This window comes from Myodes glareolus, chromosome 13 (assembly GCF_982192425.1).
Source record: "Myodes glareolus chromosome 13, mMyoGla1.1, whole genome shotgun sequence".
Classification (NCBI taxonomy): Eukaryota; Metazoa; Chordata; class Mammalia; order Rodentia; family Cricetidae; genus Myodes; species Myodes glareolus.
Genome location: NC_142038.1, coordinates 12326897 through 12346175, shown reverse-complemented (window position 1 = coordinate 12346175; position 19279 = coordinate 12326897). Strand labels below are relative to the sequence as shown.

Genomic DNA, 19279 nt, shown 5'->3' with positions numbered 1-19279 from the left:
GTGAACCCCTCCCTTACTTGTGGTCTCACAGTGCATTACCCCAGTCAGCCGATGTTATTGTGCTGTATCTCCAGCCTACTGCACATGCAAGCACAGCAGAAATTCTTGGGCATGGAAATTCAAATGCCTATACTTGGAAGTTGGCTAGAGCATACTGAAAACCCATGAACAGGGCAGTGATTCCATGTGCTGCAGAGCTCTACATATATTATTGGACGTTTAGTTCCCCCCCCACGCACGCATTTTAGATAATGTATATATGTGTGTGTATCTTGTGTGTATATATGGATCTGTTCTTGTGTGAGTGTAGGTACCTGTGAAGTTCAGGTGTAAACTGGGAGTTACAGGTGTTCGAGTTGCCAGATGTGGGTGCTGCAAACTCAGTTCAATCCTCTGAAAGAGCAATACACACTCTTTAACTGTCTAGCCATCTCTAGCCCCCCTATTTTTCCAGTCCTAAATGCTACTGGGCATGAATTGTTTGCAGATGGAGAGCTGATAAGAGTCTTTTATCATGTTTAAAGGATGTCATGTTGAAAACTCAAAGTAAATGTATAAACTGACACTGTAGCAAATAAACTAGAGCTAAATCCAATGCTGAAGACTATAGTAACAAGATGTTCGGTGATCCAGGGAATAGGCAATGGCCCCTTTGTTTAAAGCACCAGAAGATTTTAATTTTGCTTTTTAAACGAGAAGCCCAAGGGATGTTGCTGACAAAAATGTTGCTCATTTTGTCTCTAAAGAAAAATCAGCTCCAAGTCTTAACATTGTATAGCAAGGATTTAGTTTGTGTTAGCAGGCTTTAAATTTGAATTTTTTTTGACTTTAACTTCATTTGATACATTTAAAAGTAGGGTGACCATATCTGTCAATTTCCTTAGAGCATTCTTTCCTGGTTTATGTCTCTCCTTCCTTCCTCATTAATAGTAGTACCTAAATTCTCTCTTATAGGTATCCCGTGACTATACTAATTTAACTTGAGAAGAAAAGCATGTTTTTGTAAATCTTTTGAAAAGATGAAATTCTGGGGAGGTAGCTCAGTTGGTAAAAGCGCTTGCTATACAGGCATAAGAACTTGAGACTGATCTCTAAGACTCATAAGAACCAGACATGTCTCAAGTTCTTATGCCTGTATAGCAAGTGTAACCTCAGCACGAAATGGTGTTGGGGGCTTGGGGACAGATAGATCCTAGGAACTTGCTGGCCAGCCATTCTAGCCAGTATAGGGAGCTTCAGGTTCAGTGGGTGACCCTGACTGAAGGGAACAAGGTAAAGAATAATTGAGGAAGACACTCAACCCAAACTGTTTCCCCATACAGCTCCTCTGGCCTCTGCATTCACTTGTACACACACATATGCATACATGTACCCCACATAAATAGATAGAAGTTTTGAAAAAAAAACTCATTAGATCATTTTAGTAGTAAAATTATTTTTCAAACTAATAATTCTATGTACCAAATGATAATTATTCTAAAAAGTAGATTTTATTATATACAACCCTTTAATTTCCTAATTGTTTTTTGTGTTCTTTCAAACAGGAGGCAGACAGTAACAAGTACTCCTTGCTGGATTGAACTTCATCTGAATGGCCCTCTGCAGTGGTTGGACAAAGTATTAACTCAGATGGGATCCCCTTCAGTGCGATGCTCGAGCATGTCATAAAACCCATCACCAGTCGAGTTCATCGAGAGACTTCTTGTAACAACCTCTCTGTCATAGTATTTGTGTATGATCCCGTGGACTGTTTGCTATCCAAAAATTCCAGAGTGAAAACAGCACTTGAGGTCTCATCAGTTAAAGCACCTTGTGGAATCTGTTTCCTATATTTGAATATTAGATGGGAAAATTAGTGTCTAGAAATGCCCTCCCCAAAAGGGGAAAAAAAGACTTAAAGACTTAGTGATGTCTTGTTGGGCGTAAGACAGTGTCCCAAAGGTTATTAATAACAGTAGTAGTTATGTGTACAGGTAATGTATCAAGACCCAGTATTGCAGTACTATGCTGTTTGTATACATTTTTAGTTTGCATAACTGAGGTGTGTGTGCTGCTTCTTGGTCTAGGCAAGCCTTTATAAAGTTACAGTACCTAATCTGTTATTCCCACTCTCCGTTATTTTTGTGTCTTTTTTAATATATAATATATATATATATTAAGATTTTCAAATTATCGTTTAGAAGCAGATTTTCCTTGTAGAAACTAATTTTTCTGCCTTTTACCAAAAATAAACAAACTTGGGGGAAGAAAAGTGGATTAGCTTGGAAATCCTTGACCTTTATGTGTCCAATGGATCTTAGCAATCATTCTTTATGTGTGCATTTACTTCCTGCTGAATTTCATTAGAAGGAAACCTTACTGGAAGCTTCCGGGCTCTTCATCCCATTTCTCTTCCAATAGAAAACAGTACAGCATGATGTCATTGTGGTAAATAGTTGCACTGATGGCTGCTGGGGTAGTTAATCCTGAGTCCAGTGAAGGTTTGTTGGGAGTAAGCCTCTTGTCTTAGAATCAGACTCCCAGATGATAATGGACTTGTATAACCTGTTGGTCTGTTGATTAACTTTTGTCTCAGAACATGCACAGGTCACAGTATAATTATTTTCAGGGCTACTCTAGGATCATCTCAGTATGTGTTTCCTTCTTCCAAAGCCAGTCTAATAATAAAGGATCTTTCTGTAAAGGCAGCTGACCTTCTGCCTCATTTCGCTTAACTACCAGATTGTATTACAAAATGGACCTTTGGCAAATGTACTTGTTTCTGCAAATACATAAGCATGACACTGAGGTGTGGTCAGTAGATGGGGCCGTCTGCTTTCAAAGTGCGCTATACGTGATTCATAAATGGGATGTTAAATTAACTAACTTCAGAATTTTAAAGGTTGGGAACTAAGCCGTTATCAAGATTTTTAGCCTGTTTTACCTGCAGTCTGAGTTCTTGACTAATCCTGGGTGTGTGGGTCATGGACCTTTCTGCTCTGCAGTAAGGGGATTCCAGCTGTTCTGGTAGTCCTCCGCTTTGCAGCACACAACAGTCATGTTCAGTCTTGACTCTCGTCTCGTTTGCAGCTCCATACAAATGGAGAATACTTCCTGATCTCCTTTTTGTAAATTTTCATATTTTTGCAGATAAATACCTTTGGTACTTACTCTTTGAAACCATACTCATATGTATGTACAGATAATCATTTTCGATGCTTTTCAACATTTGTTGTTTTCTATTTGATATTTCCCATTTTCTTATATTTGTGTGCGTATGTATGTGTTTGTGTAAATTTGGTATAGTAATTTTTTATTCAAATATTTATTGTTCACCTGTTGATGTGCCATGAACTTTCTTAACTTTTGGGTGAAGGTGAACAAGATAGCTCTAGTTCCTGCCTTTGCTGAGATAGCAGTTGACTTAACCCATGCTCAAGTGTCTGTAGGAGGTAAACAAGGTACTGTTTAGAGTATGACAGACAGCATGCTTCTGGTAGGACAACAGGAAGACATCTGGGAAAGCAATGCTTGAACTAACACCTAACCTAAAAGGGGTGAGCCATGTGAAGAGCTGAGGGAAATCAGCATTGCGGCCACAGCTTCAGCCCCAAAGGCCCAGCTCATAATTACATACATACCTGCACACACCCAACTGTAAAAATGAGAGTGGCTCTTCAGTTTGTAATTTGTTGAAGGTAGCACTGCTTTGTGATAGGCTGCTTGTCATCTCACTGTGTTCATTCCTCAGATCTTCGTTCCTAACAACCGTCTCTCACGTAAAGATTCACCAGAATGGAGAGCTGCTGTTTGCTTCTGGACCTGTTGCTGCACACTTATCACTGCTTCTGCCGCCCATCTTGGGAGAGAGGAAATGGCCTGGGCATCATTGCTGCTGAGCCTGCTGGAGAAAATCGTTGTAAACTGCCCCTCATTGGAAGTTTTCACAGATTGAAAAAGCTTGTGCTGTTGGGACAGTTCGGGGCCACGGGCAACTTTGGAAGTGGTAGAAGGTTATCAGGCAGGCTAAAGTAATGCTAGCAGTGGGACACATCTCCATGGTTTGGGTTCAGGTGTAGGTTTTCTATACAGTATGAGATGGGATTTTCCCTTGAGACATACCTGTATCATGGAGCATGGGCTGTCACAGTGTGAAGTATTCAGTGGTCATGTTTGCTTTCCAGTGAAATGCTGTGGGCTTGCATTACACTTTGTCTAACATGGCCTAGTTTTTGTTGATTTCCCCTACTCTGATAAGGCTGGTTTTTGTTCCAGGTGATACCCAGGGCCTCCTCTTGGCTGATTTGTCCTGATTTAAGTTATCTGCATTATTTAGCATCTCTGATCAATGGTAATTTGAAAACTTTTTTCACCAGGTTAGAAAATTCAACTAGATTAAGCCAGTCTTTGGAATACCACTGAATTGGGCTCTGATTTAAAGACGCTTTCCTGCTAGAGTCTGAGCCATACTGGTTAACACTGACGGCATCGTGGTATATATACATTTAGTCAGTCAGCATAGTTTTCTGATGCCTGTTGTTTTCCCAGCCACTGTGATTCTGTGACAATGTCCTGGCCCTTGAATTGGACTTAGTCCTGTGGGAATTACCGATGCTTTCAGGGCCTGTCACTTTGCCAAAAGGAATCTGCATGTGTTTTCTTTTCTTTTCTTTTCTTTTCTTTTCTTTTCTTTTTTTTTTTTTTTTGGTTTTTTGAGACAGGGTTTGGTTTCTCTGTGGCTTTTGAGGCATGTGTTTTCTTAAGAATTAAATCCTTTAATTCTATATTTGCAGATTGTTTAATATCTAGGACTTTTTTTTTTACCTTAAACAATATGTAATTTAGTTAGTAGTATAGTTCATTTGTTTTTTAAGCTGTCAGATTTCCCCTTCATTTCTTTAACTTGACATTGGTTGTGCCTTGGTTTATCCAGACCAAGACTCCAGGTGGAAGCAGTTGTGTTAGTAGGCTTTGTCAGTCGAAATCAAAGAAAGCAAATGCCCTTTTGGTTTCTCTACCTCTTCCAAGAGCTGCCCGAGTGTATCTCTGAAACATTTTTTGTCAAAGATTGTTAAGTACTAGGAACAGTTAGGAGTTCTTTTTTGCTATAGGGTAGCTAGGCTGGTAGTGGGTTATAAAGTATCATGAGACAATCTAAGCTGGCTCTTCCCGTTTGCCCTGTTTGTTCCCTCTGTGCAACTTTCTCAAGTGTATCTTCATAGGATAAGCCAGGGACCCTTTTCTTACTGTGGCTTAAGGCCTTGATGACCTAATACATCCCACTCCTTATTAGTCTCCTTGCTTGTGTGTCACACTTTGCTCCCTAAGGCTTCCGTGCTTCATGCCCTCCTGTGAGCTGTAGTTTTCTGTGTTCATCAGTGTTTATCCCTTAGGACTGTGTACTTCTTTGCAGTTAGGCTAGGATTCCTTGGGCTGCTGTTTTAATTGTACAAGTGGCTCTGGAATTTAATATATTTTAGATGGTAACAGCATCTTCATCCCTGTTTGGGGGCATTCTGAATTGTCAGTTTTAGTACAATCAGGTGATGGTATGTGGTCTTCAGAGAGACAGATACCTGCTGTTAGTTCCTTTTCTCTTTTCAAGTTTCCTTGACTGTTAGATTTGTTCAGATTACCTTTTATCTGAAGGAGATAGAGGACAGATTATTTCTTGGGGTGTAATTTGTGTATTTCAAAACTTGGAGTCATAAAATACTGAGTTAATCTCATGAATGCTTTTGTGATAAGACCTGGTTTCATGTCTGTGTGACTTCCTGGGCAGTACAGCCAGCTTTTGTATATGAGAGCTGCCTCAACATTTCAGTTGTATTTAGAAAGTATACACACATACACTCTCAGAAAAACTAGCAGTGGGGTCCTCTTAACAGTGATGACTGATTATGTTGTTTAAATCTCAGATCTCAGTAAAAACAGTCCTCATTTGCTTGTAGACCTTATCCTATGTGACACAATCAGTATATTTAAATGAAGTCTACCACAGTCCTGATTTGATGGTTCAGCTGGAATGCTGATGTTTAGGCCCTGCGGTAAAAATCATGGGAAATTCATTACCCCCAGTAAAGCTTTCCTATTCCTCTTCCTTAACCTGTCCACCCAGTGCTGAGGGGTAACTTGAATAGAACGGCAGATTATATTCTTCATTTGTTCTCCACCCCCATGAGATGCTGCTTCAGAGACTGGGCAGTACCACCACGAAGTCAAGCTCCCTGTACCTAATGCTCACCTCAATGAAGGTGCTTCAGGCCTGACTGTCTTGGCTGTGGTCAATAGAAATTGGCTGCAAAGGGACAGTGCTTGGTTGGTGCACATCTGTCCTCACCTCACCTCAGGAGTATAGGCGGATATTGGCTTATAGAGGAAGTTTACAGAGATTAGTTTAAATCAGGAGAATAGTTATATGTAACATTTAGGTAACATGCATGAATTTTAATTTAAAAGTAACCAATTTTTGGAAGACACCAGATTCAACCTGTCAATTTGCCCACATGTATACACATACATAGCCAACCTTTTTCTTGACAGAATGCAAAGCTCAGATTGGGCACAAGTTTGACCAGCTTTACCTCAGACTCCACTTAAGCTTTTCTTGACCTTAATGCTTTAAGGCATTAATATTTGGCTTTTTAAATCGATGGCAGTGATCTGTAAAACTCCGTACTTTGTAGTCTGCTAAACCAAGAGAACCCACAGGGACTGGAACTGCAACATTGCAGGAAGCCAAATCAAAAAGCTTTGGAGAAGTGCTGTTACTCCCTGCCCCCAAGGCCGACCTTCCTGAGAGCACAGTACACAGCAGTGTGACTCTAGATCTTTCCTAGTACCTTCAGCTGACTGCCTTCATACATGAAACAAGAATGTGGGAGTAGCTGGCATTGAAGGTTTTCACATTTTAAAAGGATGTAAAAAAGATACAAGAAACTGGAGTATTCCTTTAGCTCAGAAAATCTCAACATATGGTAAGATACCATGTAACTGGGCGGAGCAGGAGACACTTAGGAAGTCTTGTCTGCAAATGGGTTTCAAGAGTGAAGTCTGGTGCACCACCACTAATCCTTAACTAACCTTTCAGTGCTTCTGGGCTTCTAGCAGTGTAGCCAGTTTGGAGGAAGTAGACTTTAGCAAGACAACTGAAAGCCTGATGTTGCTAATGCACTTAGAAATTCTTTTCTCTAGGCATGTTAAGGAAGGTGACCAGCCCTGCTGTGCCTGGGACAAGTGTCCCAGGTGTGCAACACTCAGTGCTAGACCAAAGTAAGTCCCAGGGGTCCTGGGAAGAATTGTCCACCTAAGGTGTCCTCAGGATTTATTCTCATATTAATGTTGTTATAACTGATACTGCAGTGAGTTGCCTCATGGTTGTCGGCGTTTCCAGGATTGACCTGTGTGCCCCTCTAATCGCTTACTACTGTGAATGCAACCTAAGATTTACAATAAATAACAAAAGTAGCAAATAGAGTTGATTGGAAAAAAAGAAGTGGAAAAAAGGAAATTGGAAGGCAGTAACTAGATAGATATGGATCTGTGTAGGTGTGAGTACATTTTGTGTCCTTACGAGGTGAAGTTTAAATGTTTTGTAACATGGAAACAATGTGGTGATAGATTTTCTTTTTCATAGGGGAAAACATGGTCTTCGATGCTTTGGTTTATTTCCCAGTCTGTCCTGCTCAAGAAGCCAGAATGTGATACTGTGTTTTTGGTGAATGTTGTCTTAAAATTACTTAATGTGTCAGCCAAAAGCAGGTGAAGGAATCAGTGCCCTGATAGAGTTGGAGCCGTTTGCTCTCAAGTCTTATGTCCTCCTACTCTCAAGGTGCTTACCAGCTAGACTGAGTGTGGGAGCCCAGGGTTTCTAAGACGCCATGGATTCCGAAATGTAGTATGGCAGACATGAACCCTATTGCTGTTCTCTGGTAGTCCTTAGTGACCGAACTCTGCACACTGTGATGATGGAGGTGTTAAGTGTGTTATTTGTGAACCTACTCTTCACGAATGTCAAGACAATGACTTGGGTTTTTTTTATTATTGTTGTTGTTCTTTTGGTTTTTTGGTTTTTTTTTAATTAAACAGTGAGCTGAGGCTTTATTATAGGTGGTTTCAAGTAAAAATTGTGAAATACTTATTTCCCGTCCACACCAAATACTTAGTCTATTTAATGTATTAAAGAAATAGTTCTGCTTAAGAAAATGTTGCTTAAATGTTCTGTGATTTCTGGTCAATTTTTATACCGATCTGTGTGCATCTCTGTGCATCTCTGTGTGTTCTCTTTCTACCTTTGCTCTACTGTGTACTGTTGCCATTGGAAAGTGGTCGATTTTCCTAGCATTAAAAAATATTTGAGTTATTTTCCATGTCATTATGGGATCAGATTTGTTTTGATTTTGGTATAAGGTGATCTTTTTTGGGGGGGTGATTACATTTTGGTGTCTACAGTCTATATTATGTGAATGCAAGAAAATGAATTTTGCATGTGCAGGTATGAGAAAGTGTGTTTAAATTGTGATACACACACAAAAAAAACTTGATTTGTTCCTTTCTCAGGTTGGCCCTGCTTACCCAAAACACACTGCATAGTACTAGTTTCATGTTTTGATTTCAGTATGCCTGTGGCAAATTAATGATAATAGATAACATTTACATTTAAAAAAAATGGTGAAATTGAAATTTGCCCTGAAAATGTGTGTACGTGCGCACGTGCAGTTTCTCTCTCTCTCTCTCTCTCTCTCTCTCTCTCTCTCTCTCTCTCTCTCTCTCTCTCTCTCCTCTCTTCTCTCTCGTCTCTCTCCTTGAAAAGTACCAGAGAACCTAATCTTCCAGGTACATCATAATCATCATGAAGTAATTGAGAAACATCCTGGTTGAGCCATGCTTCCTATAGCTGAATCTGTTTTCCTCATTTGTGGTAACCAAGCTTCACATTTAAGAAAAAGAACCTCAAAAGCTGAGGTACACAATCCTATTTGACATTGAACAGACCAAGCATTAAGTTAATACTTTTTATTGGGAGAAAAACTTAAACTGGTTTACTCTTAAAATTGCTGTAGCATTTAACTGTGAACAGTGGAAAAGACCCTTGCTAATATTCTTGCTGGTATCTCTTGAGGTAATATGACAGGTGTCCATCCCTGCCTTAGGACAGCTGTTGACCAGCTTGCTGTCCTGCTGGTTCTTTGTATTGGAGACCACGTGGTCGTGTTTGTATGAAGTGCCAGAAGAACATGGGGAACCATTAAGCCTTGTATTGGGGCTCTTACTGCTTGCACATCCCTCTTTTCCTCAGTGTAAATTGAATTCCTTCAGTACAGGAAATAGGTATCAGTCAGCTGATATCATCTGGTGAAGCCATTGTTCAGTACCACACATGTCCAAGAGGTAGTAGGGTGAAGACTACATTGGTTATTCAGGTATATACTCAGGGGCTAGCAAGAGGACTCAATGGATAAAGGCCCTTGCTATGCAAACTCCTAAACCTGAACTTGATCCCCCAAACTTATAGAAAGGTGAAGAGAAGATGTACTACAGAGTGGTCTTCTGATTTCCACATGTGTGCCCACACTTAAACCATACATAGAATAAGAACCTAAGAGCACTTGGGTCATCCTCCTTCCCTTCCACTCCTCTGGGCTCCTTCCCATCATCTCACAGGCTCCACCTTCATTTTTGACAGAATTGTTTTCATCAAAACATCAAGTCCTAAAATTGAGATTGTCATAGGTAGGACTCTAAAGCAAACTTCTTCAGTGAAGAGCTGTATGAATAAAGTCAAGGTCATTGAGTGTGGCTTCAAGTTAAGTTCAGGGCTAAGCTAGTGAGTGATAGACCAAGCATTTTTCCCAGGAAGCTTGAGAGTAGAATGTTTACTGTAATAGTTAAAATGTAAATAGGATTCGTGATTGTAACTTGTCAGGGTTTTTTTTTTTTGGCTCTTGTTTTGGCTTTTTCTGTCTCATAGTACTGTTCATTACTATAAAAGTTCTAAAATTTAGAAGAGATGTGATCCCAGAGCAAAGAAAAGGTGCTTCTGAACACATGGTTCAGGGAGGACATGGTGAGTGCATTAAGGATTTGATTTAGGGAGTAATCTGGAGTGGGTTAGCATGAGGTCTTGGAATGCACCTTGTGCGGATGTGTTGACGGGTTTCTGTCCCACAACGTCCCGCAGTCATAAGTCCCAAAAAATACACAGAGATCTACATTAATTATAAACTGGTTGGCCTAGTAGCTCAGGCTTCTTATTAACTAATTCTTACAGACTACATCTTCACTCATTATTCTTGTCTGTGTTAGCCATGTGGTTTGGTACCTTTTTTTGGCAAGGCAGTCACATCTTGCTTCCTCTGTCTGGATGATAACTGTAGATTGACTCTTTCCTCTTCCTAGAATTCTCCTGTTCTCCTTGCCCCACCTCTACTTCCTGCCTGGTCATCCCGCCCATACTTCCTGCCTGGCTACTGGCCAATCAGCATTTTATTAAACAAGTACAAGAAACAAATCTTTACAAGGTAAAACCATTGTCCTACAGGAGGAATGACTATGCAAGAAACCCCAGACATTGCTTAATAAGCAGCCATTGAAGGTGTGGAGCAGAAGATGGCCAACCATAAGCTACCATAAAGGTCACATCTGATAACAGTCTGGAGGTCAATGCCACTGGTGGCTTAGGTCTACACACTGAGATTCTGCTTCTGCGCAGTCAGGAACATGGCCATGGGGGACATCAGCTGAAGATGGGGTGCTCTGGAGTGCAATGTGCTGTGTTGCACCAGAAAATGTTATGTTTGTTTACATGACTGAAATTTGTTAGGGAATTCCCTGAGAGTCTTGAGTGTGTTTAATGGTAGCAAATTGCCAGTCTTTAGCCACTTGCCCAACAGCAATTTTCTATGGAAGCCTTGCTTGTTGAACTTCAGCTGCAGGTTTGTGTCCTCTGCTTTTAAATTGTAAGTTATTTTCGCAAGTGATCCTGTCCCTTTTGACTTGTTACTGGCACTATTTAATCACACTGTGTTATGTAAATGCCATATTTGTACACATGATTCCTAAGTGGTTATATGCGTAAATGTGCTGCAGTGGAAAAGTGAAGATTGAAATGAGCCCTTTTTCCATTGGAATAAAGTATTTTAGTAGCAATGTCTAGCTGCCCCTTTCTGTTAAAAGTTTTACCTAAGAACTACAGTTACTTCATTTCAACTTTGAAGTCAAGCTCTGGTGTATGGCATTTTAGAACACTCTTGGTCAACCTTGAACGCATTCTGTACAGAATTGAATTTTATAGAAATAATTGAATGCTTTCATCTGTAGCAGAATTAGTGGCCTGTAAAGCACTGTGGTTTCTTGCAGTGCTCTGCAGTTGTTAGAGGAGGAACTTTATTACAGGCTACCTGCTAAGGGAAGCAAGAGGCACAGAAAAGTACTGTTTCCAAAATGAGAATCACTGATAAGAATGTTAAAAAATTTTAACTTTTAAAAGCATTCTTTCCCCTATCCTATTATTTAAGTGCCCCATTAGTTTAATGTTTAAATAAAACCAAATACAGGTGAATAAAATCAAACTAAACTTTGGAGGACTAAGTTTTGGTGCTCAGCCTTTATAACAATTTATATATAGCATGGTACAGTTTTATTTGCCAGAATGTCAACTTCTTTCTCTGTCCTGCTTTCACTTTTTTACATTCTGTTCCTACCCCCTCTATAATTAAAGAAACCTTTAGAAAAATGCATTATCGTAGAATACATAATTGTTGATACTTGCTAAGCTCAGAAGTGCCAGGAGAGTTAGATTTCCATCACAAGTGAATGAGTATTTCGTTCATCCAGAACTTTTCCAGTTTATGTCTGACTATTACAGCTGCAGGTATGCCTTTACTCCAACCAGCATGGCCACCAAGGGTGCTCAACATAATCATAGAGATTCAAGTTTCTGGGTTATGGGAGAATCTGTATGATTTAAAAGTGTCCTGAGTGTTTCTCAACAGAAGAAGTAGCAACATCTAAAGGCTGTTTAAGAACACAGGAAGGAATGCTTGAAAAGTGTGCTATAATTATCACTATCTTCAGTGATGGGACAAATCTCAAAGGCCTTCAGCCTTCAGAGATTTAAACAGAATGTTGTAATAGTTGTAAGCCTTTGCTGTCATTTCTCATGTAGTGGAGGATCAGAGAGAGGTCTGATTGTGCCTATTTCTGTGATTAAATCATTTCATTATTGTCTTAAATTTCCCTGTTTCCTGAATTCTCTCATAGTGGGGTATTGGTCCTGAAGATGGTTAGGGGGTGAAATGTGAGCATTTGAGCTCTGAACATAGCACAGAGTCTATGTACTAATGCACTAGTTACTTCACCGTCTGAAACGCGGGGAGATAGTAACAGAGTGTCAAACTTGGGAAGTATTACAACCACAGAACCTCAGCAGCAAGTGTCAGCTGTGTGGCAGCAGCATTCAGCTTTCCCTGGGTGTCTAGAACAATCTTGCCTGCTTGGCCATATTGTGCCCTCAGTAGTAGCATTTTCCCCTGTGTACTTTGTCCTCACTCTTGAGCATTCTTGAAGGCTGGACAGCAGTGACCACGCCCAGTCCACAAGGCCATTGAGTCTGCACGATCCATGCTAACTAGCATTGATCAAAAGTAAGCCATGAGGTCAGGTACACAGTGAAAACGGCTTCATTTCTGAGTTGAACAAAGCGTGGAGAAAATCGCAAGGAATGTGGGGAGTTGGGGCCTTGGAAATCCCTCTGCCAGGCCCTTGGTTTGTTGCTGTATAGTGGCCAGGCAAGAGGCAGATGGAGAGACTGAAGATACCTCAGAGTTTACAATGTTCATTTGGTTCAAAGTATTTTAACTTATGGAACATAAAATCAATACACATCTTTATAACACTCTGCAAAGAGTTAAAACCAAAGATTTGGTCTCAGAATTACCAGTGTACCTGGCTGTTGTAATGTGACTAGAAGAACTTCTGGTTCTCTTTAGAATAAAGTTCCTGCCTTATAACTGAGGCAGAAGGATCCAGAGAAACAACTTCTGCGTAACGAACACTGATGCCATTTTCAGAGCCTATATGGGATTTCCCTCATGCAAAGATGTGGCCTGCTGTACTTCTGCTGTCCACTTGCAGAAGCTGCAAGTGCTTAAGGAAACATTATTGATCAGGTTCAGCAGCGATGTGACATATAAAAACCTGGTGTGCTTTCACCATGGTGCTGTATTGGTTTTCTTTTTTGTCTTTTTGGTTTTTTTGTTTTTTTTTAAGGCCAGTTACCCATGCCCTTGCCCATGCCTACCTGTTCTATATTACAAGAGTCTAGCTAGCTTCTCTGGTCAACGAGGTCAGAATTCCCAAGTTGATCACCTATATTGTGCCCAGCATTACCTACCGTGGCTTTCGAAGACTGAGGGCATTGCTTGATATATATCTAAATGGGCTCCCCTGCCCCACATTCTGCCTGCAAGTCCCAAAACTTTTTTGACAATCATATTCCTGTAAATACATCAAAATATTTTGTGGTCTTTAACTGGCAACTAGTGTCAGATTTTTTTAAACTTTCTCTGATCCCAAACTATCATAATTCAAAAGTACCACCCCTTATAAAAATCACCTGAAGTCCAACAGCCAGAGAGAACCATTTTTTGGTGTGTTTATTTCTCTAGTTAATGTTATATGTGTGCACAACAGGAAATAGTGCTTCCCCCAAAGGCCATTCAGCAGAGAAATTACCAGTCACAAGAAGATAAAAAGTGTGGGAATCCAAACATCAAACCATAATAGATTGGTAAAATACAGCTTTTTAGCTTAGACTGCAAAAGGTCTCTTTTGTTCTGTTTAAATTTGGTGTTTGGGATTAAATATAAAAACTAAAATGTGTCATGTGTTTGATTTTTCTTTAAACATACCTTATTTATTCTATAAGTGTGTTTGGAGCAAAACATTTTGTCCATTGCAAATCAAAATGTACAATGACCTAGAGTTTGCTCAGTTAGCAACAGCATTCAGATACACTGAACAGTTCATCAGATATGTATATAGTTGAACTATTTTAATATAGCATGAGGATGTGAACACTTGTTAAGGTTTTGATAAGTTGTTCAGATGCTAGGTCAGAATATGTTTTAAATGTTTGCAATTAAAAGTACTTTTAGGGTATTTTTTTTGGGTGTTTTCTATAGCTGCACAATTAGGGTCTGAAAGGATGGCTCAGTGCTTAAGAGTACCAGCTGCTCTTTAGGGAACCTGGATTCAATTCCTAGTACCTACATGACAGTTCAAAACCATCTGTAATTCCAGTCTCAGGGCTCCATAGGCTCTGCATGCATGTGATACACAGACTGGTGATTTGAATGATAATGGTCCCCATAGACTCATATTTGAATGTTTGGTTCCTCAGTTAGTGGAATTGTTTGAAAGAGATTAGGGGATGTGGCCTTGAAGAAAACTATTTCACTGGGTTCAAACTTAGTTTTCATAAGCCCACGCTAGTCCCAATGTGTCTGCCTGCTGCCTGTGAATCAGGGTGTAAAGCTCTCAGCTACTGCACCAACACCATGTCTGTGCTTCCCATCATGATGATCATGTACTAACTCTCTAAAATTGTAAGTTAAATGCTTTTATAAGAGTTGTCTTGGTCATGGTGTCTTTTCACAGCAAGAGAACAGTAGCTAAGACACAGTGTATTCATGCAAACATAAAAATCTAAAACCTAAAAAAAGCTAATTACATAAAAACATCTCAAATTGTTGAGTAGTAAGTAGAGTTTGGATTTTCTGCCCTCCCCCCCCAAAAAGGTCCCTAGCTGTGGTGGCACATGCCTATGATCCCAGCACTCAAGAGGCAGAGGCAAGTGGATCTCTGAGTTTGAGGCCAGCCTCTATAGAGCAAGTTCAAGGACAGGCAGGGCTACCCAGAGAAACCCTGTGTAAAAAAAAAAAAAAGAAATCTGTCAGCATTTTCACTGTCCTTCCTGTTTCCTCAATGGGTGCTAATATTCTCAAGGGAAACTGACTGATCTCTAGACCCATGAGACCGTTGGTGAGATGCACCTTCACAGCTCAAATGGTGACTCCTGCTCTCCCCACTGTGGCTAAACACCCCTCCTCAAGTTCCTCTCTTGACACTTTAGGGAGGCAGAAGTCAAGTCTCGTGTTTGCTAAGTTGTGCTCTGAGCCCTTAGCTCAGCAAGGCATCTATAGAATTCCATTCACTATTTTCAGCTTCATTTCCTATGGTTCACAGGCTTTGTAACTCCTTTAGAAGAAGTGGTGGTGGTGGCGCAAGCCTTTAATCCTAACACTCAGGAGGCAGAGGCAGGTGAATCTCAGAGACAAGCCTGGTCTACAAGAGCTAGCTAGGTCCAGGGCAGGCTCCAAAGCTACAGCGAAATCCTGTCTTCAAAAATCAAAAAACAAACAACAACAACAAAAAAAAAAACTTTGCTATTTGCTTCTCTGCTGTTCCCAACCAAGGCTGTTCAGCCAATCGTATCTAATTTTGGCTCATCCATCTTGACTGTGGTCACTTCTTCATTTCCCACAGTTGCCCTTGGGTGCTTGGCTCTAAGAGGGAAGGGACACGGCCATGGTGGTCTTATTTTACCCTACTCTCTCTTTCTGAGACCTTTTCTCTGGCTGGAAGTGAACCTATTTTCTCCAACCAGATGCCTCTACATCTTACCCAGCTATCTTCCATCTAAGACTTAGAGTATACAGCTCATGTTCAGTCCTCCAAAGTTGTTCTTGCTGTGTGAAGGGAACTGTTAAAGTTTAGAGTTCTAAACAGCAAACTCACCTTTGAACACTGGATGCACACATTGGCAGCCCAGGCCTAGAAAAGCAGTGAGGGCAGAGATTCATTGCTGCTCAAGGTGTTTAGACCTAAATAGAACATTTACACCACCCTAAGACTCGGAACATGCGGAAAGGGAACAGAAAGGAAAATGAAGTAAGTGGGAAGATGGTGTCTTGGTGCAAGCATTTGACTTGCACTGCCCTGGGCCTATTGACTGCTAGGCATGGATTGGAAACAGGCTTCATAGGGCTGGGCTCCTCCCTGATATCTATGGGCTACTATCTCTGGAGAGAAGAGGCAGTCATTATATTCCACTGCATGCTCAACAGGGAGCCCTGTAGTCTCAATGACTGGTTCCAAAACTGTTTACAGATAATTCTGGTTAAAATAAGTGAGTCGTACATAAAAAGATGTGAGTGTGGAGAAGAGACGTATGGGGAGGAGGAGGTCTACCTGAGTAGGAAAGAGAAGAGAGAGTAGGGCATGAGAACAGTACATTATATACATATGTGAAATTATCAAAGAGCAAGTTCAGTCAATCAAAAGATATTATATAGCCATTTCAGGATTGGGAAGAATGGCTCAGAGGCGGAGCATTAGCGTAGGCCCTGGGTTCTCCTACTACTACCAATTACATCCACAGAGAAGACAATAAGACATACTCTGGAGATCAGTAGAGTGGTGGCTGTATTCAGACTCCAGTATCCACCATTGCCTTCACTACGACTCCAGGCTTCCTGGCTCGCCTTTATTGAAAAGATGGTGGGAGTAGACAAAAGGAAATAAGTCATTGAAGTATTGGCCCAACACAGACATTATTGCTCTGGATTTGCTTTCTGGTTCTAGTGTTTGCACTTACTTGGATTTTAAGGACCTTGAATGTCATTTTCCTGATGGACCAAAATGGTATTGTTCTCTTCGAAAATAAGTTCAGATGCCATCTCTATCATGAACCTTTCCTGTCTTCCCCAGATTCTGACCCGCTCTAGGCCCCGCTTTGGCCTTTTGTTCATGCCAGTGCACACGCTGAACAGCGATTAGGACGGCACATCCAACTCACTTAGGAGTGCTCACTTAGGAGTGCCTTTCTCCTTTGGAAATCTTTTTGGCCTTACTTTGAACTTAGGATTCACTTGTATTTTAAGACCCAGTTTAAATTCAACTCCTACATGAAGTCTTCGATGACCACCTCTGTTGAAAATGTTCCCCCCTGCCCACCTTTTTATAGCAGTAACTGACATTAGCACTTGGTTGTTCGTGGATTGTGTGCATGCACAAAAATACCAAGTGAGCCCTGGGGGGACAGTGATGGACATGTTAAAGTCCTAAATGAGGGGGGTTGTCAAGACAGGGGTCTTTAGATTTAATTAATAACACCTTAGTCACTAAATCCCTTGGGGTTAGATACTAGATCCATTTTCCCCAATTTATTTATGCGTGCGTGTGTGTGTGTGTGTGTGTGTGTGTGTGTGTGTGTGTAAGGGAGGGGAGGGAGAGAGGGAGAAAGAGATATTGATGGTGCTAATCAAATATAAAGTTGTGTACTCACTATTAAATTGTAACTCCATCCATTTATGTGTATCTTGTACAGAGCAAGAGTGAAAAGAAAGGAAAAAAAGCTCATAGATGGACCGATGGGTGCTCAGAAGATCTGACTGGACGGATTAATGGTCTTGAGATGCCTTCTTTCCTGAAAGCTCATATTTTCTGTTTTTCCCCTCACCGTACTTAGTAGGCTGACCCTCCCCCTTTTCTCTGATCATAGGATCTGTGGTACTTGGAGTGTAGCTGGCCCCCACAAGCTCATAGGGAATGGTGCTATTGGGAGCTGTGGCCTTGCTGAAATAGGTGTAGTCCTGTTAGAGGAAGTGTGTCACTGGGGGCAGGGGTGGATTTTATGGTTTCTTGCTCAAGCTTTCCCCAGTGTGACACTCAGACCATCTCCTACTGCCTGCAAGATGAAGGACTCTCAGCTGCCTCCCTAGCACCGTGCCTGCTTGCGTGTCACCATGCTGTCTACCATGAAGATACTGGACTGAACCTTTAACTATAAGTGAGCCACCCCAGTTAAATGTTTCCCTTTATAAGAGTCGCTGCAGTCATGGTGTCTCTGCACACCTAAGACAGAAGTTCATACCAGGGACTAGGATATTGCTGAGATGGGCCTGACCATGTTTTTGTTTGAAGGAATCTGGACCTTGGGACTGTGGATTAGAAAAGTAGTTGAACGCTTTAAGTGCTGTTTAATGGGCCATAACAGTAGGAGCATGGAAGACAGCGGTGTTAAATGTGGTTTAATGAACTGTGGGGGATGGCTCAAGAGGTTACAGAGGAGAAGTTGCCTAGAGATTGTTATTATGATATTTTGGTAAAGAAAGTGACTGCTTTTTACCTTTGTCCAAAAAATTTGCCTGCAGTTAAAGTGAAGAACTTTGAATTAATTCTCTTGGTAGAGGAAATCTCAAAACAGCCTAGAATAGACTTTGTTGTGTGGATATTAGCGGTAACTCTAATGAAGATTTATAATGAAAAGGAACAAGCCAAGCAGAGTAAATTACAAAATATAAAATTTAAGAAAAAAAGGAGCACCAGGCAGTGGAATGGAACTAAATCCTGTGTTCAAGAAGATAAACGGATTCAGAAATGGAATAACGGGAGTGGTGACCTCAGGGCAAGATCTCACCCAGCTAAGTTTCTAGTTTGTGAAAAGGAACTAAAGAAACCTTAGAGCTGGGTGTGGTGGTGTGTGCACACATTTAATCCCAGCACTAGGGAAGCAGAGGCTGACAGAGCTCTGAGTTTGAGGCTAGCCTGGTCTACAGAACAAGTTCAAGACAGCCAAGCTTAGGCAGTAAAAGTAACAATCAAAACCAGAAAGCTGGCGAAGATGTAATTGAACATGGGGGCCATGTGCTCTAGCAAACAGCAGAGTGTGGCAGCTTCGGCCACATGGTACTGGCTTTAGAGTTAAGGACAGAAGAAATGGGTTATAGAATTTGCCTCTGTGCCTAACGAAAGCTGCAGAGGCCAGGCTAGTGTCAGGGTGTCCCTGAATGGAGGCCTAGAAAGGCCATTAGGTGACGCTGTGAAGTTGAAGCCTGGATTGCCTTGGAGACCCCAAGATGTTAGAGACGCCAGAGTCATGAGATACCTGTGAAGGACAGCTGCTAACAGGGAGTTTAAACAACCCAAGAGAAAGAAGTGTGTAGCAATCAACAGTGCTAAACAGTGTTGGAGATCAAAAGAGCGTTGGAGATGCAGAGTTTGGAGTTTGCCCAGCTGGTTTTTGGTCTTGCTTTGGTCCAGTATTTCCTCACTACGCTCTCTGCTCTACATTTTGGAATGGTAATGAATAGCCTGTGCCATTATATATTGAAAGTATGTGATCTTTGCTCTTATTTTGATTTTACAGGGAATTACAGTTAAGAAATTGCATGAATCTTAGAAACTTTGGACTTTTTTTTTCTTTTCTCTTTTTTCTTCAAGACAGGGTTTCTCTGTG

General features: G+C 40.9%; 1 protein-coding gene across 3 annotated transcripts in view; it reads left to right on the top strand.

Annotated features, from left to right (window-relative positions):
• The window catches only part of Smad2 (SMAD family member 2), a 67195-nt gene extending 58842 nt beyond the window's left edge, over positions 1 to 8353 (top strand). For all 3 annotated transcript variants that reach the window (XM_085676412.2, XM_085676409.2, XM_085676411.2), the window contains one exon: positions 1545 to 8353. In XM_085676412.2, the coding sequence (XP_085532538.1) occupies positions 1545 to 1668 (124 nt within the window). In that variant the 3' untranslated portion in view covers positions 1669 to 8353. The remainder of the gene's footprint in view (positions 1 to 1544) is intronic.
• Positions 8354 to 19279: the final 10926 nt, after the last annotated feature.